At 44.8% G+C, this 24,206-nt stretch overlaps 2 protein-coding genes across 5 annotated transcripts in view; one reads left to right on the top strand and one right to left on the bottom strand.

The window, feature by feature from the left end:
• The window catches only part of DRAM1 (DNA damage regulated autophagy modulator 1), a 70,325-nt gene extending 67,650 nt beyond the window's left edge, over nucleotides 1-2,675 (bottom strand). The window contains exons 1-2 of the mRNA XM_072724725.1: nucleotides 2,598-2,675; nucleotides 1,928-2,105 (exon numbers count right to left, since the gene is read on the bottom strand). The gene's annotated coding sequence lies outside the window, so the exon portion shown is untranslated. The remainder of the gene's footprint in view (nucleotides 1-1,927; nucleotides 2,106-2,597) is intronic.
• A 489-nt stretch (nucleotides 2,676-3,164) lies between these two features.
• GNPTAB (N-acetylglucosamine-1-phosphate transferase subunits alpha and beta) overlaps nucleotides 3,165-24,206 on the top strand; it is a 65,732-nt gene continuing 44,690 nt past the window's right edge. For 2 of the 4 annotated variants that reach the window (XM_026012983.2, XM_026012982.2), the window contains exon 1: nucleotides 3,165-3,495. In XM_026012983.2, the coding sequence (XP_025868768.2) occupies nucleotides 3,379-3,495 (117 nt within the window). In that variant the 5' untranslated portion in view covers nucleotides 3,165-3,378. The remainder of the gene's footprint in view (nucleotides 3,496-24,206) is intronic. The other 2 variants (XM_072724721.1, XM_072724722.1) reach the window with 2 other exon arrangements.

Genomic DNA, 24,206 nt, shown 5'->3' with positions numbered 1-24,206 from the left:
TTAAATAATCTGTACACCCAACGTGGGGCTTGGACTCATACGATCCCAAGACGAAGAGACACACGTTCTTCCGACTAAGCCAGCTGAGTGCCCCAGGTCTGTTGTTCTTAATATAGTCCTCAAGTCCCTGCCAACCTCTCCAGCCTCTTCAGCTTTACATGAGAGCCCTCAGTCTGCAAGTCCTGCCTGGCATGCACTTCCTTTCCCACCTTCCCATCTATAGTCCTTAAGCCTTGCTGTCAGTACCTCCTCCAGGAAGCCTTCCCTGATCTTCCAAGCGAAGTTAGCTCCCCTCACAATGCTAACTTAATACCTGTTTGTCCTTCTGGAATGTAAATTCCAAGAGTCTCTACTAGGTAGCTTCAGGGCCTGCTAAAATGTCCAGCACAGTGTTCACTGATAAACGATGAATAAACACTAAATATGTCTTGAACTTTTCTCAAAGATTGGGTTTGTCACTATATCACCTACTGTGCCGGGAGATACTGGTGCCTCCATCATGTCTCTGTTCTTGCCTCTATTTACATTATTGGCCCCAAGATGGTTATATTTTTGAACCAGTTTGACTTCTTTTTTTAAAAAATATTTTTTCTCTCATTTTTCCTTAGTATCATTTGTTTTAGTCACTTCTTGCTTAGGAGAAGAACAGGAGATGGAGCTTTAAACCACCCCCCCCCCCCCCCCGATCTGCCAGGACTGAAAACCCAGACAACAAAAATCTCTCAGAATTTTATCTATTAGATTTTAAGAGGACTGAAGGGTTTGCCTAAAAGCAAAACTCATGGATTTCAGTGGTTTCCTGGCAGTCTTTTTGCTCTCTTGTTTTTTCAAAAGGCCTTTCTAGGTTGCCAGATAAAAGATTTGGAGATAAATGAGATGCCACTGTGTATTTTTTCCCACTGTTCAGAAGCTGACAGTTTAAAATCATCTCCATAAATTTTGTGCTGCTAGATTAATCTTCTGAAAGAACATATTTAATCAGATCATTCTCACACTGAAAAGCCTCACTGCTTATTAGAACAAGGCTACATAGTCTTTTCTTAACTTTCCTTACTTTATAACTTTTTAACTATTTCTTAACTTTTATTGATATTCTTAGCTTAAAATATCCCAGACACTTAAATGCTTTCCTGCATTATCTTATTTAATCTCCCTCATACCTCTCTAAAGTAGCTAGCTACTAGAGATGTGCCATTTTATACCCACCTTTATTTTATTCCCTCCTGGCTCAGGAGGGAGAGAGCAAGCAAGAGTGAGTTCTCTAGAAGAAAGGGCTTTGACAAAACTGACACCCCTGAAGTTCTCTGGTTGGAGCATAAAGAGAGAGAGGGAAAAAAAGCAAACAACAAAGCAAACTTTCTAGGATGCATAGTTTTAGGTCAGGAGGGGACTAGCAGAGGGAGGCACTTTTTAGGTGCAAATTTAAAGAGAAAGCCCAAAACTCACTAAACAAGGTGAATAATATTATAATGCTCTTATTTAAAAAGATCAACATTAATACAAAATATCCATCAAGAGCAAAATATCAAAATTTTAAACAAGGACAGAGTCTGTCTTGGTCTTGCACTTGCAGGCCTCCCCTCCCTCTGCCCCAGCTCGGTTTTAGAGACTAAGTATACTCTTCCAATCTCAATCCTGCCATTTCCGGGTTGTGTGATGTTAGACAGTTATTTAACCTCACTGTACCTCAGTTTCTTCATCTGTACAATGGGGATAATAAAGCTATAGCCCTTGTAAGGCTGTTGGAGGACTGGCTGAACCCTGCCTACAGTAGCTTCTAAGTGGATGCTGGCCATTATCATTGTGGAAACAATGTAATGCAGTCCTGTTGAGTGTTCATGGTCTTATACCTGCCACCATGCCTGAAAAGCCCTCAGAACTGCGTGTCTCACACAACTGCCATAGTGTTTGTCATGTACATGCTTACATGTGATCAGCACTTCCTGAAGAAGGATTCAGAGTTGGCTAAAGGGGCATCTGGGGGGCTCAGCGGTTGAGCATCTTCCTTTGGTTCAGGGTGTGACCCCAGGGTGCTGGAATCGAGTCCCGCATCCGGCTCCCTGTGAGGCACCTGCTTCTCCCTCTGCCGATGCCTCTGCCTCTCTCTGTCATGAATAAAAGAGTAAAATCTTAAAAAAAAAAAAAAAAAAAGAATTGACTAAGAAGTGTCAATCCTGGGGCTCCTGGGTGGCTCAGTCCTTAAGCTTCTGCCTCTGGCTAGGGTCATGATCCTGGCTCCCTGCTCCTGGGAAGTCTCCTTCTCCTTCTCCTTCTCCCTCCCCCTCCGCCACCCCCGTCTTGATTTCTGTCAAATAAGTTAATCTTTTTTTAAGCAGTGTAAATGCCTGAGCTTGGATCCGAGTGATCCACTCGTGCCATGTGACCATTCAATTAAGGGCATATTGTGAGTATTTCCTTGAGCTGCTTCTGAAGATAATTCTAAACCTGCTATCAATGACGGCAACGGCGGCTACGTGCGCTGTTTCCCGGGGCGACTGGGTCAGGACGAAAGTCGTATTAACCAGGGTGTACCGGGAGAAACTGAAATTCCTCTCCAAGAAGAGGCGCCAGGGGAGGCCGCGCGCGCAATCACCGACCTGGGAGCCCCAGGGGCCGCCGCCCCGCCCTCCGCTGAGCCCGGGGTGAGCGCGGCCCCAGCCCCGCCGTGCGGCCCCCAGCCCCGCCGTGCGGCCCCGCCGGGGTCATTCGCTCACGCTCGCGGCCACCGCCGGGCGGCGGGCACTGCCGACGCCCGCAGTCACCACATCGCCGAGCTGAAGCTGGGGTTCGGGCGTTCGCAGCCCAGAGGTTTCCTCTGGCCACGCGGTTAGGGACGCAGAGGCGAAGGAGCCTCAGACCGCCGCTCGCAGCGCCCGGAAGACGGTCTACCGTAACTGCCGCGCTACCGTAAGTGCAGGAAGTCACTGCGCACGCAGGGTGTCGTGACGCGGCGGCGGTACCGACACCCCGCGGGCTCCAGTCCTCGGGCCCCGCCGTCCTGGGACCCGCCGCTCGGAGAGGCCGCCGCGCACGCGCCGATGGGAAGGGCGCCCGCCCCTCCGCCCGCCAGGGGGCGCTGGCTGTCCCGCCGCCACCACCGCTGCCGCCGCCGCCGCCGCCTCTCTCCCGGCCAGACCCGGGCGGCGCCGGCCCCTTCGCGGGCCGCGGGTCCGCCTCCGCCGCGCGGAGGGCGTGGGCTGCCGCCTCCCGGAAGCGGCGGTGGCGGCGGCGCGGAGCCCAGCGGGCGTGGGTCCCCGGGGCAGCAATGCGTGGCGGCCTCTTGTGACTTGACAGCGGCGGCCGGGCCGGGGCCGCTGAATGGCGGCTCGCTGAGGCGGCAGCGGGGCTGCTCGGGGCGGGGCGGGGCGCGGCGGCCTGATGCTGCTCAAGCTCCTGCAGAGACAGACCTATACCTGCCTGTCCCACAGGTATGGGCTCTACGTCTGCTTCGTGGGCGTCGTTGTCACCATCGTCTCCGCCTTCCAGTTTGGAGAGGTGAGTAGCGGCGCGGGCGCCGGGGCTGGGAGCCCAGGACCTGCGCGACCCCGCGGCCCCCCAAGCCCAGCCCCTGCCCACGCCCCCCGCCTCCCCATCCTCCTGCAGCCGCCGAGACGCAGGAGCCGGAGGAGGCTCCCGGCGGTCGGGTGGCCCGAGCGCGCTGTCAGCGTCTGGGACCCAGGGCCCGTCGCCCCGACGCTCTGCGGGAGGCGCCCGCGCCGCCGGCAGCGTCCCCTGCAGGGGCTTCCTCCCGGACTCTCAGGTCGCCGCGTCGGCTCGCTCAGGCCCGCGCTCTCCGAAGCCCCCTCCGGGACCCGGAGCCGATGTCGTTTCGCTTTCCTGGACTCTCCCGAATCCTGGTTCTTTGCCCCTCCCGCGGCTGTCCTCTGCGGACACCCTTCTGATCTTTCCACTTCGACAAAGGCACTTTGTCTTCTGTAATCTCGTTTCTTGCCGGATCTCAGAACTTTCTCCGAGGGCTGTGTGTACGCGAATTTGCAGTGAGGACGGGGTACTGGACCCGAATTTAAAGACTTAACTTGCGAAAGGGATTTTTTTTTTTCCCGCTTTTGTTCTGTTCTGGGAGCACCAGTTATCCTGCGGAGTCTCTATGTGCGCACGAGATGTCCGAGAGCTCTTGGCGGCCCCAACATGCGTCCCTATCCCGAGATCAGCGGAGGCCTGGGCTCTCACCTGACCGGGAAGCCGTGTCCTGGACCCCGGCGCCCAGCGTCTCGGGAGCCAGCACAAGCCCTTGGGTCATGGGATAGGCTGATGATTTAGACTCTGGATAACACAAGTCGGATCTTTCTTGATCTGCTCGTGGTTAATGTGCAATAGTTTGCTTAGACCCTGTAAACTCTTTAGAGGTCCAAACAACAGGTTTGGGGAGGTGGAAACACACAGGTTTAGTAGATTTTATGCCTGTTTGGATAGTAGATTAAACATTTGCTTGAATGAAACAACCCTTTGGTTTAGGTTGGATAGCTGTTAGATTCCCGACAGTCTAACATGGTGTTCTTGATCATAAACACGCGGTGTACAGAGATTGGGCAGCTCAGAAGTGGAAGAGTACACGGATGTGACTTTAGAGAACACATTTACAAATAAGTATAGCTCCTGGGAGAAAAATTGTATTGTCAAATTGTTGGAAATATGTCTCTTTGTTTTAATGTTTTCTTTCTTTCTTTCTTTCTTTCTTTCTTTCTTTCTTTCTTTCTTTCTTTTTCTTTCTTTCTTTCTTTCTTTCTTTCTTTCTTTCTTTCTTTCTTTCTTTCTTTCTTTTTGTAGGAGGGTTGCAGAAGGTTTTCAAATTAAGAGAATGGTTTTTAGAAATGCCACAGTATACATTTACTTAAAGCCTCTCCCGGTGCTGGATTGTAAGCTTCATAAGAGAGGGTGCTGTTGACTGTAATCCTGATCCAAGCACTGTGCCAGGTCCTGCCAGCATAGGCAGTCTAAATATTTGTTTAATGAGTAAATAAATTAATTATGTGGCATGATTGCCAAGTGCACAGTTTTAGTAGTTCTTGTTCTAGAGGCAAATGAAAATAAGTCTTAAAAGTCAGGGTAAGAACGTGCCCAGACTTGGAAATATGGAATATGTTCTATCTTTGTTTCATGTACTGCAATCTAATATAGTGGATGTAGGTATTCACAGTGGACTGTCTTATTCCTGATAAAAGAGTTTTTTGGCCCTGAGTAATTCAATTTAATAATTTTTTAAGATTTTATTTATTTATTCATGAGAGACACACACACAGAGGCAGAGACACAGGCAGAGGGAGAAGCAGGCTCCATTCAGGGAGCCCGACGTGGGACTCAGTCTCAGGACCTGATCACGCCCTGAGCTGAAGGCAGAGGCTCAATAGCTGAGCCACCTACGGGTCCCTTAATTTAATTTTTTAAAAGATTCTGTTTATTTGAGAGAGAGAAAAGAGAAGGGGGTAGGGGCAGAGGGAGAGGGAGAAGCAGACTCCCCACAGAGCAGGGAAACCCTGTGGGGCTTCATCCCAGGACCCTGGGATCAAGACCTGAGCTGAAGGCAGATGCGTAACTGACTGAGCCCCCCAGGCACCCTGGACCCAAGTAATTTTAAGTTAGGTATTTACTAACACTCCTGCAGTGCGAAGGTGACTTAAAGGCGTCAGTGCTAGAATTTTTCATTTTATATATTCCATGCTTGGTTATTTATTTACCAGAAGAAAGACATTTGTCAGCTTTGAAATGGCCACAAATCTTTAAGTTTGTAACAGATAAAAGAAGTAATAGGCAAAGAATGTCAGAATGTCAGCATGTGGCATGGAAGGTGGAGACAGCTGGCTCAGTGCCACTAATACATTGCCAAGGTACAATTTCTTTCTTCCTTTTTTCTTTTTCTTTTATATAGGCTCCACACCTATCATGGGGCTTGAACTGATGGCCTGGAGATCTGAGAGTCGCACAGTCTAACTGAGGTAGCCAGGGACCCCCTATAGTACAAATGCAGCACAGTGGAAAAGAGGAGCCTTGAGATTGGGCAGATCAGGGTTTGAATCCTGGTGCCAGTATTAATGATCATGATAAGAGCTGACGTATAGAGCTTACTGGGTACCAGGCATTCTCTCAACTGCTTTACATATATTAATTCATATAATCTTCACAACAGTGCCTCTGTGAAATGGGTACTATTATTATGTCCATTTTATAGGTGATGAAACTGAAGCACTTGCACAGACTAATCCAGCTAGTTCATGGTGGAGCCGGGCCTTAAACCAAGGCACTGTCTGGTTCCTTGCTGTCGCTCTTAAGCACGCATCTTCATGGTTTCACACAGTCTGGGCTGTCCTTTGTATGATCTTGGAAAACATATTTAACCTTTCTGAACCTCAGCTTCCTTATCTTTGAAATTGAGATAAGAGTACCTTCCTTGCAGAGTTGATAGGATTAAATAACACCTCTTCTGCAAGGCACCTTTCTCCTTTTTTTTTTTTTTTGGCACCTTTCTCTTTTTAAAAAATATTTATTTATTCATGAGAGACACAGAGAAAGGCAGAGACAGAGGCAGAGGGAGAAGCAGATTCCCTGCAGGGAGCCTGATTCAGGACTCGATCCCAGGACCCCAGGATCACGACCTGAGCTGAGGGCAGACCAGACACTCAACCACTGAGCCACCCAAGAGTCCCAAGAGGGTCCTTCTTAACTGTGAATTCATTAATATTCCCCCCTGCCTCAGTATAAGTGGTACTGGCTGCTACCTTTTGATAAGCCATTTATATACTCATCTAAATTTTGAGGAAGAAAAATGGAGAGAAGTATTAACACAATATTTTTTAAGGTTTCCCTTTATGTTGAGCCAGGTAGTTTCTGGAGAACTCTTGAGAACTCTGATCATACAAAAGCAAAGCTGGATCCAAACCCGCAGGGTAACCCTCAGGATGGAGACTAATAGCCACCAAAGTATACTACCTTGGGGTGAGGGTAGCAGATGGGAGCTCATATAATGTCAATGAGTCGATTGCCCAAGTCCTGTGGCCTCATTTCCTTCGTCTACAAATGCAGGCACTAGATTACTGTGCTCCTAAGATCATTTTTGGCTCAGAAACTTCTGATTTTAATTATTTGTCCTCTGTCAATATCATATAGACTTTAAAACGTGTGCTTTTGAAGTAGAATTTTATTACTTCATCATTATTTGGTTGAACCATTTATATACAAATCTACGATCCTGTATCTGAAAATTCTACTGAATTAACCTTATAATTAAACATCAGTAGCTTTTACAGTGAAACAGTATTCTCAGGAAAATAAAGACTATAAATAATTTCCAGTCAGTCATAGGCCAAGTTTTGCCGCCAGATGAGTTCAGGTGGTCAGGTTTTGTTTCCAAATAAGGTACAAAAGTCTTCAGTGTTGAGAACTTTCTGGATTTCAGGATTGTAACTAGAGGACTGTGTGTGCATATCTGCATGTGTGTGTAGTTAGTGTGTGTGTAAAATGTATCACTTCCTTAAGTACACTTAGTATGGACACAAGTAAGTACCCCAAAATTAACTTCCAGGAGGAGGCAGGTTTAGGTGGAATCTGCGTGTGGGGGTCCTAACTTTCCTGGCCTCCCTGCTCCCTTTGGCCCGCATGCTTTCTGCCACTGCAGAAATGAGATGTTACTGTTAATGAGATGTTACTGTTCAGTGAAAAAGAAGGTTGAAAACTGGGTCCAGCCCTTGGTGACTGGTTTTTCATCCTCCCTTATTTGAAGAAAGAAATTAATTCCTGTGTATTTGATTAGTTCATTCATTAAACAGATATATTCTGAGTGTGTTCTTTTTTTTTTTTTTTAAGATTGTATTTATTTATTCATGAGAGACGCAGAGATAGAGGCAGAGGGAGAAGCAGGCTCCATGCAGAGAGCCCAACATGGGACTGGATCCTGGCTAGGATCACACCCTGGGCTGAAGGCTGGCGCTAAACCGCTGAGCCACCTGGGTTGTCCTCTGAGTGTGTTCTTGCCAAAGGCAACAGATAGGTGGAGGCAGGCACCTGGCCTGAGGACCAGTAGGTGGCCCTGCCCTGGATCTAGTTCCACCCGAGCTGTGACCCTCAGTGCTTTCCATCCTGTGTTACTCCTCCCAGCTGCCTCCTGGTTTGGGGCAGCTGCTCTCTCCTCTCTCCTCTGTTAGCTCTACCTCCTGTAGATTTCTTTTGGGGGTAAGGAAAGCTTTTGTTATTAAAAGTAATGTTTTAAAAAGACGAGATTCTAAGACTCCCATTTTAGCTTTAATGTTCTGTGAATATACATTTATTGAGTGCTTCATATGAGAAAGCATGAATTTTTTCAAGATTGTATTTATTTATTCATGAGAGACACAGAGAGAGGGGCAGACAAAGGCAGAGGGAGAAGCAGCAGGAGCCTGACTCAGGGGATTGGATCCTGGGACCTGCCCTGAGCCCTGAGGGGAAGGCAGATGTTCAACCAGGGAGCCACCTAGGCATCCCAGAAAACATGTATTGTAATGTAATGTCGTTTGCACTACAGAGAAAATGCCAGTGGCCACACAAGAGGCTTTTGAAATGGTCTTTTTCTTTTGTGGGGTTTGGGAAAGACACACAGCCCTGTTAACTGTCTCAGCAAGGACCTTGTCTTAGTCCCTGCTGTATTCTTAGCATTTAGAAAGTGCTTAGTACCCAGTTGGCGCCAAATAAATACCTGATGATGGATGAGTGAGTGAATTAGTTAGTTGGGGTGATCTTCACAAACATCCCTTTAAGCTCATTTCCAAAAAAATAATGCAGACCCTGACCGAGCTACCTTTGATACAGAGCCTGTTGCCAACCCGTCATTCTTAGCTACTGTTGATTTCTCAGACACTGTTGGTCCAACTGTCCTGTGTTGGTGAGTGGCGCTAGCAGGTGTACAAAGACCATAGAGCTTACCACTGGCCGTCCTTGTGTAGTTGAGGTGAGGCTGTGCCGTGTGCACGAGCAACCGTACGAGGAAGTAGGTAATCGAGTGAGTGTGTGCACAGTAATTGCTTAGGCCATCAGAGGAAAGGAAGAAAATTCTGGGTTGAAACATCTTTGAGGACATTGAGGCTTTTAGGGGGAGGCAGAAACTTTTCCCTTTTGACCTGTTAGTGGTTTACAGTTGCTGCTGGCAGTAGTGGCACTTGGTTGCCCGTGACAGAACCCAGCTCGGACCTGCTGTAGGAAGGCAGGTGGCTCTATGGCCCCTGTAGTTGAGAACAGGGTGCAGAGCTCCTCACGAGTTTGGACAGAGGTGCTCACGTGATGTCGTGGAGAACCCCTTTTTGTCCCAACAGCTGCAGCTGTTGGTTGAGGACTCGGGCAGGTGCTGCCGGCGTGGGAGGGCATGGCCGCCAGTGCCCCGGCGGCTACTCTGTCAGGGTGGTGACCCTAGCAAGGGAGTTTCCTTCTCGTGCCTGCCCGCCATGGCCTGGGTGCCCCTCCTGTGCCCTGGCAAGCCACCCGTGCCATCACGGAGCTGGGCTTGGGGCCGCGGCATTCCTGATCAGGAGCTGAGGGCTCCCCCTGGGACGTGGCCAGGAACTGAGAGCTCCCCCCAGGAGGTGGCTAGGTGCTGAGGGCTCCTCCGGGCGTCACGAGGCTGTTCTGGAGAGCAGGGCCAAGCAGCAGGTGACCCACACACTGCCTGACGCTCAAGCCCGTTTCCTCCCCTGGGGCCTGACCATGCACGCTGTGACTGTGGTAGCGTTTACCCTTTACCTTCTTCTACAAGGTGTAAGAGTCACTTCTGTTTGGGCGTCCTAGTAAGTACCTTGTCTGGGAACTCATATTCTTAGCTGGGCATAGGGTTTTAGCTGTGCTAATAACGCAGCCTGTGTACCCTTACATCTTTCTGTGGCGACTCATTACATATCTTTAATATGGTCATTTGAGAGTTACATTTTTAGCATTGAGGTCTAAATATTGTTAATTTTGTTAGTGAAATTTAGCATGTTGTGAGAGAAAAAACTTGCCCTTTTTGTAGCTGTGTGCCTGGAAATTCTTATACCCTCTTTTGTCACAGAGAGCACCCTCCCTGTTCTCCTTGCCCACCCACTGCTCTCTTGGTCTTGAATATTGGGGTTCCCCAGTGTGGCTCCGTGGCTATCTCCTCCCACAGAGGATGTTGTGTTTCAGACCCCCATGCACACGTTCCTGTCCCCAGCTTCAGACAACAAGCTCCAATCCCACACGTCCTTCTACCTGCCTCCCTGTGCTCCTTACCACCCTGCCTCCCTCTACAGGCTGCGCTCATTCTTCCAGGTACTTTCTCTTTACCGCACCCGGACATAGCTCCAGAATAAGTCTTTAAAGTGTATGATTCCTCTGTTCCTGCAGGCTCTTCCAGAAAGTACAGGAGGAACTTGGCCCAAGATCTCAGCAGACTTTTCCTGGAATTGGCTGCAACTGGGTCATAGAGTATTTCCTAAACACCCCCCCTCCCCTTTAAAGGAGGAGGATGTTGCTTTTTTTTTTTTTTTTTAAGATTTTATTTATTTATTCATGAGTGACTCAGAAAGGCAGAGGCAGAGACACAGGCTGAAGGAGAAGCAAGCTCCCTGCAGGGAGCCCAATGTGGGACTACATCCCATGACCCCGGAGATCACCACCTGAGCCAAAGGCAGACACTCAGCGGCTGAGCCACTCAGGCATCCCAAGGATGTTGCTTTTTGGCCAGTCTGATCCATTACTGAATTTAGGGCCTGTCTCCTAAGCATATATGTTCCATGGGTGTGGAGTTCACTAGAACAGGACAGGGAAGTGGTGTTGGGTCGGCCACGGCGGTACGTGTCGTGTCCAGTAAGCACAATGGGGGGGATGTGTGGCACTTGCCACGTTAGATACGCACCACAGATATGGAGTAAGTGTCTATCTCCTGCCCGCCTTTTATGTTAACTTACAGGGTTAGCTCTACGTCTCCCTCTGCATGAAGACTCAGGTGGACTCAAGCCTTCTCTTGTCACTCCCAGGTAATAAAAAGTCTGTGGTCAGTTCACATTATAAATCATAATGTCATTTCAGCAGCTTTGAGCCTGTTGAATTTGAAGCCTCTTCCCTGCCTAGCTCAGGGCTGCCTTAGGCAGAAAGCCTGCAAGTGAGGAAGGAGGGTTGGGCACAGTGGGCTACTTTTCTCTTTGCTCATCTGATGCTTCTCCTTCTCCTCCATAGCCCATTTCTGGCCCTTCCTTGGGCCAGCGCCTGGGAGGTTAGAGCACCTAGAAGAGGGGAAGGAAGTGAGAGCAGGAAAGCCCTTCCAAAACAGGTGCCAGAGCTCTCTAGAATTTGCAGGTGTCAAAGCTTATTCTCTCTTGAATGCTTCCAAAGCGTCTCCAGAGACCACACCCTGGGAGCCATGACTTGCTTTAACTCTGGTGAGAGCAGATGCCTCCTCATGTAGGCTGGTTGTGTACCCTTCCTTGGTCTTAGGGATCTGATGATACCATGGGCCTCTCATCTCAGTCTCTTTGCCTTTCTTTTCGGGGACCCTGGACCTGACCTAAGATCTGCAGGTATTCTCTTGTGCATGGCATACATCTGGTACATGGGAGACCCATGCACTTTGCTTTGTAGGGGAGGAAGTATATCTCTTTCCTCTGTTCTTCTGAGTTCTCGGCTAGGGCCCCTGTGACAAGAGGCAGATTGATAAGAGAAAAGCATACATATTTATTTAATGTAAGTTTTACATGATGTGGGAGCCTTCACAAAGAAACAGAGACCCCCCCCCCCCCAAAGTAGTTAAACCTGAGCATTTTTACTGTAGGTTTGATGAAGAGGGGAGAATTTTGGAAAGTTGTGATACAATAAAAAAGAGAATGAGCTAAGTAGAGTAAGCTGGGGAAACCATGGCCTGTTCATTCACATTCCTTTCAGCAATACTTGTTCTTCAGAGATAAGGATCCTCCTTTCCTGCTGGTTTAGAGTCTGCTGACCTGCTTTAGGGGAAGGTCAGGAAATTCTGCACCTGCTGTTTCTCAAATTCCTTCAGCTTAAAATATTCAATAAGGCAGGTGCTGTATTTGGGGATAGGATATCCTGAACCCTTTCAGCACAGAGACAGGGAGCATGGGCTGATTCTAGCACAGCAGCACCTCTCCTTTGTCCTCAGAGCAGTTAGCCAGCTAGCCCTTCTGTTTCTTGGGAGTGAGACAGATGTGGCATCTACCCAGCTGCACGGGCCTGTCGGTGGGCTGTCTTGGTGGGCTCCCACGGAGCCCTCTTCCTAGCTTGAGGAGAATGGAAGAGATTTCCACCCTTCCCTTTTAGATGAGGTGAAGTGGGTTTGCAGAATGCCAGCAGCTTCGTAGATCCTCCCCTGGACCTTTCTAGCATGAGATGGATGAGTTTTCAGCCATCTCCTGAGGAAACTTTGCTTCTTGTTTCAACTCTTCACTTTGGAATGTGACATCTGGTCTTTTGGTGCCTCAGAAGAAACTTAGGTTTACACGCACATTTTCTCAGTGCAGTTAGCTGAGTTTGCCCAGGATGTGAAACCTACTTGCCATTTTTGTACTCAGCATCTTGAGCACAAGACATTGCCTTTCTTACCTAAGGGTCCCTGTGCCCAGCATAATACTAAACTCATTCATTCTGTTAGCACATTGTGTGTTATGTGTTAGAGCATCATGCTGGGCCTTGGGCATAGAGCAGTGAGCAAAGCAGGCTGTTCCTACAGAGAAGGAGCTTATATTCTGGTCCTACCATCAGATGTTAAATGCTTCTTAATACAGTGGTAAGAAATGCTACAAAGGAGAGGGTGTTGTGGGAGAGACCAGCAATGTCCTGTGTGGTGCCTGGGTCAGGAGAGGCTTTCTTGATGTTATTGGAGCTCAGCTCTGAAGGGTCAGAGTTGCTGAGGCAGAGGACAGAGCCTAGTGTGTTCTGTAGGCCACGGGTTCTCAACCAGGGGCAATTTTGCCCCAAAGGCATTTGGCAATGTTTGGAGACATTTTGGGTTGTCCCTGCTGGGGCACGGGGTAGGGTTGGTGCTACTGGTGTTTACTGTGTGAAGGCCAGAGGTTCTGTGAAACATCCTACAATGTACAGGACAGGACCCACAGCAAAGATTATCCAGTCCCAAGTGTCAGTAGTGCTCAGACTCTGGAACCACTGTGAAGGTCTTGAAGTTGGGGTACATTTGAGAAGGTGAACAAGGACCCATGTGCTGGAGGTGGAGAGTGAGAAAGTGAGGATCTAGGGAAGACTGGTGTGGTTGGTGGTGCTTGCCTCCTAGCACTTAGTAGGTTAGAGTTTGGGTTTTTGTCCTGAGGATAGTGGGATGCCATTCAAAGTTGTCATGGACTGGCTTTTACTGAGTGAAAGCCAGGATGCTGATAAACCTTCTGTAACGCACAGGACAGCCCCCACAATGATGTTTTCAGTAGTGCCAAAGTGGAAGAAGCTGAATTAGAGAGCAAGAAGGCTGGGGGCGCTTAATCAGGAAACTTGGACTAGGCTGGTAGAAGGGCATATTAAAGGAAGTGGACAGATTTGAGATATTTCAGAGGCAAAATCCTCTAGTCTTTATGTTCTTTTACAGAGTGCCAGACACTCTGCAGACATCGTGGGTTACAAAAGTGAGCAAGACAGACAAGTTCTTTTGCTCTGCCAGCTGCTAACTGTAGATGCTATGTGAATGAATAGGTGCTTTGCTGAATACTTACAAAAATCATTTTTATTCATTGATTGTGATTGAGCCCTAGTGAGGAAAGATGGTTTAAATGACGTGCCTGATGTATGCAAGGTACCTTGCATGATGCCCGGTGTAGGATGCTTACTGCATGCTAAGTCAGTGCCACGTGTCCCATCCCAGAACCGTTCTTCCCTTGGCCAGGATGCTGCATGGAGAGCAGCAGGAGACCAGCCTTCTGGTCTGGTGTCCAAGGTCACATCGAAGAGTACATTAATTTTTCCTTAGAGACAGAGCTGGAAGGTTTGCAGTGCTTTCTTTACCTGAGTGCACTTTATTATGGCTGATGTGAAAACAGCAGGGACATTAATTTAACACAGGCTGTGCTTTACAATAACATATGTTATTTGTTCCTTCTAAAATGTAACAGACCACTGTAATGTCATAAGTTCTGCACACTCACAGAGTATCTTGTAATACCTCTTAACTGTCCTTTAGATTGATTGTTCCAGTCTTGTGATCCACATTGCTGTATCTTTAGTAGGTGATTAGTCATCCTGTGTGTGATTCATACTCGCACTAAATTAAGCAGGGGAAAATCTTTGAAAAATGATCTTTGGAAAAATGTTACAGACTAAGTCACACTTGTGCAGGGAGAGCCAGTTGCATTCTACCGTGAGACTAAGAACCATACTGCCCACTTTACAATTGCTTCCTAAAATTATTTCTTCTTTTGGGTTCTAGATTTATCTTTCCCCCCAGATATATCTTTTATTCCCCCTTCACTACCTCATTCCATTAACTTCATTCCTATCTCTGATTCATTCCAAATTGGATAAAACTTCTTTACCAAATTCTCAGAAGCCATTTATTTGACAGTTTTACAGAGGTGCTCTGCTGCCTACTGGAGACACAGAGGGTTCAGTTTATACTTTTGAGGTGCTCACTCTAGGTAGGGAGATGGACAAGCAAATAGACAAAATGCATTGTGATAAATTAAGTTGAAGGAATAGACATGGGTGTTTCTCAGACATAAGAGTGACATCTGAACTTGATCTTGAAGGAGCTAGGATAGATGGCTCAAGGGAAGGAAAAGGAACTCCCACTTGGTTGTGGTGTATAATGCTTTCTATACATTGTTGGATACAATGTTGTAGATAACATTTTATTGAGGATTTTCATATCTATGTTCATGAGAAACATTGCTTATAATACTTTTCTTCATAGAATGAATTAGGAAGTTGGTTTTCTGGAAGGAGTTGTAGAGAATTGGTATAGTTTCTTCCTTAAATGTTTGTTAGAAATCACTAGTGAACCCATCAGGGCCAGGTGCTTTCTGTTTTGGAGTTTATTAATGAGTCACATTCTTTAATAGGTCTTTGCCTCTTCGGCCTACTTGTTTCTTGTTTGAGCTTTGGTAGATTGTGTCTCTCAAGGAATTGGTCCATCTCATTTAAGCTGTCAGATCTGTAGTCAGGGTTGTTCACAGTTCCTTTACTACTCTTTTCAGAGGAGTATTGTAGTCACTCCTCTTTTGAATAATTGTTACAAAACACAAATAACATAAACTTTACCATTTTAATAATTTTTTAAGTATACAATTCAGTGACATCAATTGCATTTTCATCATGCAACCATTACCACTATTTCCAAAACTTCCATCACCCTAAACAGAAGCTCTGTAACTTTTAAGCAATAACTCCATTTACCCCTTGGGGCCTTGTAGGCTCTAATTTCTGTCTGTACGGATTTGCCTATTCTGACTATTTTATATCAAGGGCATTTCATATAATACTTCTTTACTTGTTCTGGAAGTTTCTGCTTGTTTTTCAGTGTTTCTGGGGTGAGCGAGGGGATGAGACATTGGAGTTGCTTACTCTGCCATTTTGCCAACATCATGCTTCAGCCTGATAAGTTTTGATTATTGCTTTCTGCACATAATATTTTACCAAATACTTGATCCTTTGACGGGTCTGTATGTTTCACAAAGGAAGATACTTAGTTTTGGCCTTTGCTATGTCCTTAGAGTCTAGAATGGTACCATATAACATTTACTGAGTTTTTGAATTAAGTTACTAATTTTTAATAATTATTTGAAAAGATTTTAAAAAAAGATTTTATTTATTTATTTGATAGTGAGAACGAGACTATGCATGCATGCACATGCACTAGCAGGGGGAGAAGCAGAGGGAAAAGGAGAGGCAAGCAGGCTCTCCACTGAGCAGGGAGCCCGATGAAGGGGGCTCGATCCAAGGACCCTGGGATTATGACCTAAGCCAAAGACAGACACTTAACTGACTGAGCCACCCAGGCACCCTGAAAATAAGTTTTTTTTTTTTTAATAGCTTCATAATGTTTGTGGGACTATATTTTCCTGTTCACCTATTGTTTAATTATTAAAATACTATTTTCAGGTTTTATTTTTATAAGTACTAATGGCCATTATCATATTTGTACAGACCTTTGGGTACATCTGCGATGATTTCCATGGCTTGTATATATTAGAATTAGAGTTAGCCAGAACAAAAGACATTTTGTTTGGTCCTTTCATACATAATGCTAATTGCCTCTCAGGAAAGGGGTAATTTTTAAAAATGACTTGGCAGCTATTTAAAGATATATAACATATTTTTCAACTAACTTATGAGTTTTATGCACTTCAGACTCATTAAAAGAGATATCTTCTTGATATATTTAAACAATGTTTTTAACTAGCTGATAGAATGAGATAACATTCATTTGTTGATGGAAAGCAAGCGCAATATTACAAGCAGATATTTTGTAAAACTTTATCTCATTTCACTAGTTTTTTATTTAATTTAAATTTTGCCAAAATAAAGTAAAAAAAGAAACCTAATTTATTAGTTTTAGTTTCTGGTTTAATAGTTACAATGGAAATATCTACAAAGTTCAACTATACTTTCATTCATATTTTGGTTATATTTTTCACATGCTATATTGTAGTTATTTGTCTCATATTTATCTCCCCAGCAGGCTGTGAGCCCCTTGAGGGGCTAAATAAAGTTAGTCTTAATAACTTATGTTTTCTGTAGTATTTTGTAGTTGTCAGAATATATGGATATATATCTGCTTACTTGTTTTTTGTATCCCTTGTAGGATAAGATATTATTTAAATTTTATACTTGGCATTTAGAGAAGTTTAAGTGACTTTCCTAAAATCACAAGACTGGGGCCTTCTTGTGTGACTCTTGCTTAACTTTAAGGATTGAATAGTCACCATACTGCCCAGTGGAACTTTGTGCAATGATGGAAGTATTCTGTGATCCTGAGCTATCCGGTACAGTGGCCACTAAGAGTACTTGAGATGTGGCTGATGTGACTAAGGTACTGAGCTTTTTATTAAGTTTTATTTAGTCTTCATTTAGATACTCATATGTGGCTAGTGCATACCATATTGGACAGCGCAGGTCTACACTCATAGTGGAGTAATTGTTTGCCAGCACATGATAGCAGAGACTCAGACATTGGCTTGCTGAGTGGAGCACTGGATTTAAAGTCCATCCTATACAATTCTGTGATTCTATAAACTGACCAGTAAAACAAGTAGACCCACTACACGCAGAAAGTCCATTTGAATACATTTTGAAAGTATCTTTGGTAGGTTTTTTTTTCTTTTACTTTTTATAAGTGTGGTTGCAGGAGGTTCTTTTTCCCCTTTAGATAAAAATTTTTTACAATGAACTGTCAAAGTTTTAATGTTTTTTCTTTTTTTTTAAGATTTTATTTATTTTATTCATGAGAGAGAGAGAGGCAGAGACACAGGCAGAGGGACAAGCAGGCTCCATGCAGGGAGCCCAATGTGGGACTCGATCCCGAGACTCCAGGATCACGCTCTGAGCCAAAGGCAGATGCTCAACCACTGAGCCACCCAGGCGTCCCGGTTTAATGTTTTTTAATTCCACTTTTTGATATGATTTCCTTAATTATTTTGTTCCCCACTTCCTATCCCTGTGGCAAACAGTCCTCCACCTCTCTCTGCTCCTTCATGTCCTTCGAAATCTGTTTTCTGTCCTAGGACAAGGGGAGAGATTTTGTTAAGCTGTCATCATTAACTCTGTCCTTGATTTTTTTTTCTGTCAGTCACCTGTTTCACTCTGTACTTACTTACTTATTTATTTATTTTTAAGATTTTATTTTATTTACTCATGAGAGACACAGAGCGAGAGAGAGAGAGGCAGAGACACAGGCAGAGGGAGAAGCAGGCTCCATGCAGGGAGCCCGACGTGGGACTCGATCCCGGGTCTCCGGGATCACACTGTGGGCTACAGGCGGCACTAAACCACTGCGCCACCGGGGCTGCCCCTCTGTACTCATTTAAAAGCTGAACAGTAAATATTCCTTAATCATTTCATGCAAGTAAATAGTAACAGAGGTGTCAGCTCCTTAAGACAGAGGGCTAATTTCCATTTTGTGCTTCTTCAAATGTTCAACAAATGTATGTTGTGTGTCTAATTTTGCGAAGGATTCAAGGAAGGTAGAAATGGTCTAGAAAAGTGTTTTTGAATTTAATTAATGTTTGAGTAAATAGTGGTCATGCATCTTGGATTTGGATCATTCCTTTTATGTGAAATAGGGGAAATCATCCAGTTTTAATAACCATTCAGCTCTTAGTAAGAAATGGGTTAATTTCTTATTTTAGTCACTTTGCATTGGGAAATGCTACAGACTGTATGACTATGTCCTCTCAAAATTTATCTGTTGAAATTTTATCTCCAGTGTGATAATATTAGCACGTGGGGCCTTTGGGAGCTGATTGAGTCATGAGGATGGACATTAATGACCTTATGAAGAGACTTCAGAGAGATTATTAACCCCTCCTGCTGTATAAGGTGACACAAGGAGAAGGCAGTCTGAATCAGGAGGCGGGCTTTCAGCAGACACCCAGTCTCCATGCCTTGATCTTAGTCTTCCCAGTCTCCAGAGTTGTGAGAAATACATTTCTGATGTTGATAAGCTACCCCGTCCATGGTAGTTTGTCATAACAGCCCGGATGGTGATGAGCAGATTGACTTCCTGATTGGTATCAAGGAAGAGAGTTAGTAGAAAAGAATATCTTTAAGACATCTTGGTCGCTTGTAGTGCCTCTTAATGAAAAATTTTGTTTTCAGAGACTGAGGAACATGTTCTAATCTAGGAATATTATAAACTTTTTTGGAATATTATAAACTTTGAATATCATTATTGGTGTGTGAAAAGCTCTGTCATTGTTACTTTGGGTTCTTAATGCTTGAGGCTGGAGAGCCCCAATATTTTAAGTTTTATAAGGTAAGCACTAAGCACACCACATTCTTTTTTTTTTTTAATCTAATTCTTGTTTGTTTTTAAGTAGGCTCCACACCTAGCATGGAGCCCACCGTGGGGGCTTGAACTCACAGCCCTGAGATCATGAGTCAGTCACTAAACTGACTGAGCCATCCAGGCATTCCACATGTCACACACTTCTATCCTTGAAAAATTGAGAAAGAGACATTTGCTTTTACAAAGAGTTTTAGACCCGTGTGTGTCTAGCCTGCCATTGTCTCTTCATTAACTCTAGCCTGTAGCTTTTACCTCGAGTATCCTGGAATTAATCTGAAAGCACAAAGTCCTGGAGGGAAACTATGTCATGTAAGCTGTTCCAAGATGTTTGCCTTATAAAACTAGTAGCCATTTTTATTCATCCTTAGAATGTTTATTGGTTTTTGTGCAAGGCACTATGCAAGGTTCTGGGAATAAAATTTAGAAAGAGAACAAGTTCTTGACTTTGAGTTACTCACAGAAGTTTAGACAAATATTTAAACAGGTAGATTGTATGCATGAACACATGAACACTTTTAGTGGAAGTATTATACAGCCCTGTGTGATATGCACATCTCATTTACTCATGAGAACAATCATGTGAAATAGGTGGTGTTCATACCTTAATTCCACAAGAGAAGAAATTAAGAATAGACAAATGCCATAGATCATTTATTGATAAATGTCAGATTGAAACTCATGTCTTCTGATTATAAATCTTATTATCATTGCACTGTATACCAGTTGTCTTCTGGATAATTACCTTTCTCTTTTCCTAACTGGGAAATCCCTCTAATAGGATTATGGAGCTTGTGTCTCAGTAACTATTATTCTTTTACAGGCAGGCATTTGAACTTGTTCAAGAATTACAAAAATCTTCAACCAAAGCATGTACCAGTTTTATAACTTTAAAAAGTTGATCATCCAAAAATTTTAGTATTTGTATGCACAAGCCAGCTAAAGGACTATTAGGCATTCTAAAAATACTGGGGGAGAAACATAAATTTATTATGGACTATGGTCATTTATAAACATGCCAGGGTCATTGAATTGAGGATGAGAGGCATACAAGTTTTGGAATTGGTTGAATGACCACATTTATAAGTGTATGTTTTACAAAGCTAGTTGTGTGTAAAGAAAGCATCGGAGGAGACCTCCTGCTGAAGCTGAGAGAGCCTGGGCAAAGCTGAACAGGAACATTGGCTCGGGAGTTGGGCTGATTCACATCTCAGCCCCATACACACAGCTGTGTGGCCTGGAGCTGCTCTTTGGGCAATGACCCATTGAAGGGCCTACCTCACAGCTAGCACCTTGTTGCCGGGGTGCAGTGTGTAGGAGAGGAGCACCTGGCAGGATGGTGTTGGGCAGTGTGTGATGTGCCCCTTCTTTGCGAGCAACACATTAAGGCTGACTTTGGCTGCAATGTGTACACAGTGACCAGTAATTGACCTTGAATACCCTGAATGCCATGAGTATTACAATGGAGTCTTGAAAGTGGTAAATATTTTAAACTCGTAGAATAAACTACCTTAAATCATTTAAAAAATTCTTTATTAATAATACATTGTTTATGTGGTATTTCAGAGCTCCTGTAGTATTCTAATAAATAGTATTTTACTTCATTATATCTTAAGTCTTACCAACAAACTACTTTTAATGGCAGAAAATGTAAATACTCTGAAAAGAATCGTGTAGAAAGGAAGTGTGTGTGTGTGGGGGGGGGGTTGGATAGCACAAAATAGCAAGAAGGAAATTTTTTGAAGGCCAACATTATGTCTGTAAAATTCACATCAGTTTTCTGTTTTTTTTCCATAAAAATTTTGCATTACTACCAATATAATATTTTAAATGTGTTGCCATTATACAAATGATGGTTCAGGAAGAGATGTTTCATTTACCCGTGACTTCTAACATGCCTGGTACCTTCCTCAGACCTTTTATTTATGCATGTCAAGAGGGAATCCGTCTTGTGCTGAAGCAACACAACAGACTGATGAAATACGTTTGGTACTTAGTTCATAGTTGAGGAAACTGAGTACCCACAGTTAGCTACTAAATAGAAGAACTGGGAGGTTCTCCCCCAGAGGTGTTCCAAGTCCCCAAATCCAGTCTTTTTTTTCCTAAGATTTTATGTATTTGGGGGAGAGAGTACACATGTAGGAGCGGGGCGGGTGTAGAGAGAGAGGGAAAGGGGGACTCCACCCACGCTGAGCAGGGAGCCAGATGTGGAGCTCCATCCCAGGGCCCCGGGTCATGAACTGAGCCCAAGGCAGAAGCTTAACCCCCTGAGCCACCCTTGCATCCCCAAATCTGGTCTTATGCTACTTCTGCCATAACCAGATAATATTTATGACAAGAAGATGCTATATAATGAATTGTGCTGGGTATGAGTTGACGATACATAGAATTGAAAGCATTTCTGTACCCTCAAGCAGTTTATAACTTAATTGGTCTGGCCAGATGCTACATGAGGGGGAAGGTAAATAACAATGAAAAAGCCAAGGAATGCAAGGCAAGAAGTGTTAGAGGGTAGTGAGTCATTGATTTCCAAATAAGCAGTAGAGAGCAAAGTTAAAGCCCTACAGAGGAAGCATTGAAGTGGGCCAAAGAATACGGAAAGGCTTTGTGGATGGAAAGGGACTTGGTTTTATAGTAGTTAGTGTTTCTCTGACCTTGTCCTCTGGTCTTTTGTTTATTGCTATTAATGTCTGGAAACAAGATCTGATTGCAAGCCTAGGTCTATTTTTGCTTCTTTGTTATTTGAAAGGTATTTATATTTGTATAGTTTACCCCAGAATAAATAATTTGTTAATTGTCCATTCAGATTTCTGTTCTCTTCTACACCATCCTTGATTAGTGTAAGAAAACGATCTGACACTAAGGTCTCCTAAAAGTGACAGCTGGCATAAAACTCCATGTCCCCTGAGTCATAACCCAGTATTCCTACTATATTCCCTGAGATTGAGGTGTGCACAATTCTGGGCTGATAGGAACACTCCTAAATGTGATTGATAAGGACTCTTTGCTGCTGCTGTGCTTTTTAATACACCAAAGTGGTTTGGAGATGGTGAGATAATTTATCAGATAAAGGAAGGCACGTCATGTCAACATACAGCACATAAGCATTTCTCAGCCATTTGTGAAGTGTGCCCTTCCTGATATTATCTCCCTGTCTTCTGGGTAGCACCAGGAGCCAAGAACAGTGATATTGAGCTTCATCTTTTGTGGTTTGTTTTATAAAAATAATGTACTAGTTGTCCTTTAGCAGCAATATAGGGATATTGATGGAGAGTTGCTTCTGTTTGATCTCGATACATTGATCCAAATCAATATAATTATGTTATTAAAAATAGATATATATTCCATATTTAGCAAAGAAGATGGCATTTTATAGCTATATGGCTGCCCTTGGGTTTGGTGTTATGTGTGATACTACCATAGAGCTCATTCCCCTTCCTTTTGGAATTTCCAGTCCAGATGGAAGACCAGTTGTATGCATATACAGCCTCAAATCTACCATGGCTAACATGGGGATCCCACCACCTCTCATCCTCACTACACCTGTCCCTCCTCTGTCATTAAGTGGCCCCACTGTCTCTTTAGCCACTCATACTAGAAATTCTGGAAACCTAGCCACACCTTGTTTCTCTTCCCCTTCATCACTCCCTCATCCAGTCTGGTGGTAGGTCCCTCCAACACACCTTTCATACCCCAGCTGCTGACAGACTCCTGCTTATCCTTTACAACTGCTAACATTGCTTCTTCAGGGAAGTCTTCCTAGACAGAGGTGCTCCTTCTCCAGTGCAGTTGCAGCTGGCAATAAACTTCTCTATTCATCATTGGCTATAGTTCCTTCAAGCCAGGGTATTTACTTTTCTCTTGGTAAACCCAGTACAAGGCACATTAGACCCTCAGTTTTTAAATCAGTACATTCAGTGATGGGAGGATTATTAGTTGAATTTGTGGTGTTTGTGAAGCATCCCACTGAAGTAAGATTGTGCAGAGGTCAGATATTGAAAACTTGAATGTCATGTAAAGAAGTGAGCAGTTATAGCTGGGCACATGGGTCCAGATGGCCTCCCCAGTAGCCACATGTCATCATGCGACTGCGTTCAGGCCAGCGAAAACAGAAGTGGTAGGTGCCCCTTTTAAGAAGTTTCCTTAATGGAGGGGCATGTCATTCCCTCTCTCTCCTTTCTGCTGGCGGGATTGAAATCTGAATGATTTGGGCTCCCATGGTCATCTAAGTATAGCAGGGCCACACATCCTAGGGTTTGCACTATAGGAAACTGGCAGAAAACCTGGCAGGGAGGGGGGCATTCCGGGAAGAGTAGTGGAATGAAAGGACATATTTAAGGTCAGATAGAAGAAGATGACCTGGCAAAGGATACTGAAAAAGGAGTCACGATAGTGTTAGGAGAAAAACTAGGGAAGTGTTCACTAAGGAGGAACTGGGTAACTCCTACCAGTTAAATAAAATAGAGATGGGGAAAATGTCACTGAGTTCCACAACATGGAGGCCTTGGCAAGACCACTGACATGGTAAGGGCCAACATGATATTAGGGAGGCTGAAAGGTAGATAGTGTAGGGGAGGCTCCTCCAAAGGTATTTGCCCTTGAAAGAGAGAATTTGGAATAGAGGGACCAACCGGCAGAGGATATAGGGTGAAGGAAAGGTTTTGATTATTGAGATTACTGGAATGTGCTGATGGAAGTAGTCCTATTGAGGGGAAAAGAGAGCAGACAAGGTCTTGAGACAAATTGATGAGATCCAGAGCAGATGGACACAGAGTTAGCAAGGAGGAGAATCCCTTCCTTTGTGGTAAAGGGCGTGAAGAAGAATATGGGCACATATGTGGGTGCTTGTAGATTCGGGGTGCAGACGTGAGGGAGCTCCTCTCTGAAGCTTTCTACTGTCTCCTGATATAGCAAGGTCATTGGCTCAAACGTCGGAGACAGTAAGGCCATCACCTTGTCTCATGTCCTTCTTCCCGGGACAGCTTTGTTGCCCTGTGTTGTGAGGAGAGCCTCCAAGTATTGGGTGGATCCAAGTGTTGGGTGGATCCAAGTGTTGGCTGCCTGCAGCTCCTTGGGTGCCTCTGCCTCCCAAGGCAGGTGGCACCTGCAGTTGAGCCCAGCTTCCCATCCAGGCCATGCTGCCCGCTTACTAGCTGTGCCCTGGCCAGAGCCAGCCATCCTGGACCTGGAGTCCACCAAGCCCGGCTGCTCTTTGGCTCTGAGTGTGGTCCTGTTCCACCGGCTCTTTCTCCCCTCCCTGTGA

This window comes from Vulpes vulpes, chromosome 10 (assembly GCF_048418805.1).
Source record: "Vulpes vulpes isolate BD-2025 chromosome 10, VulVul3, whole genome shotgun sequence".
Taxonomy (NCBI): Eukaryota; Metazoa; Chordata; class Mammalia; order Carnivora; family Canidae; genus Vulpes; species Vulpes vulpes.
Note: the sequence above shows the minus strand (reverse complement) of the source record. Positions and strands in the feature narration are given on the sequence as shown.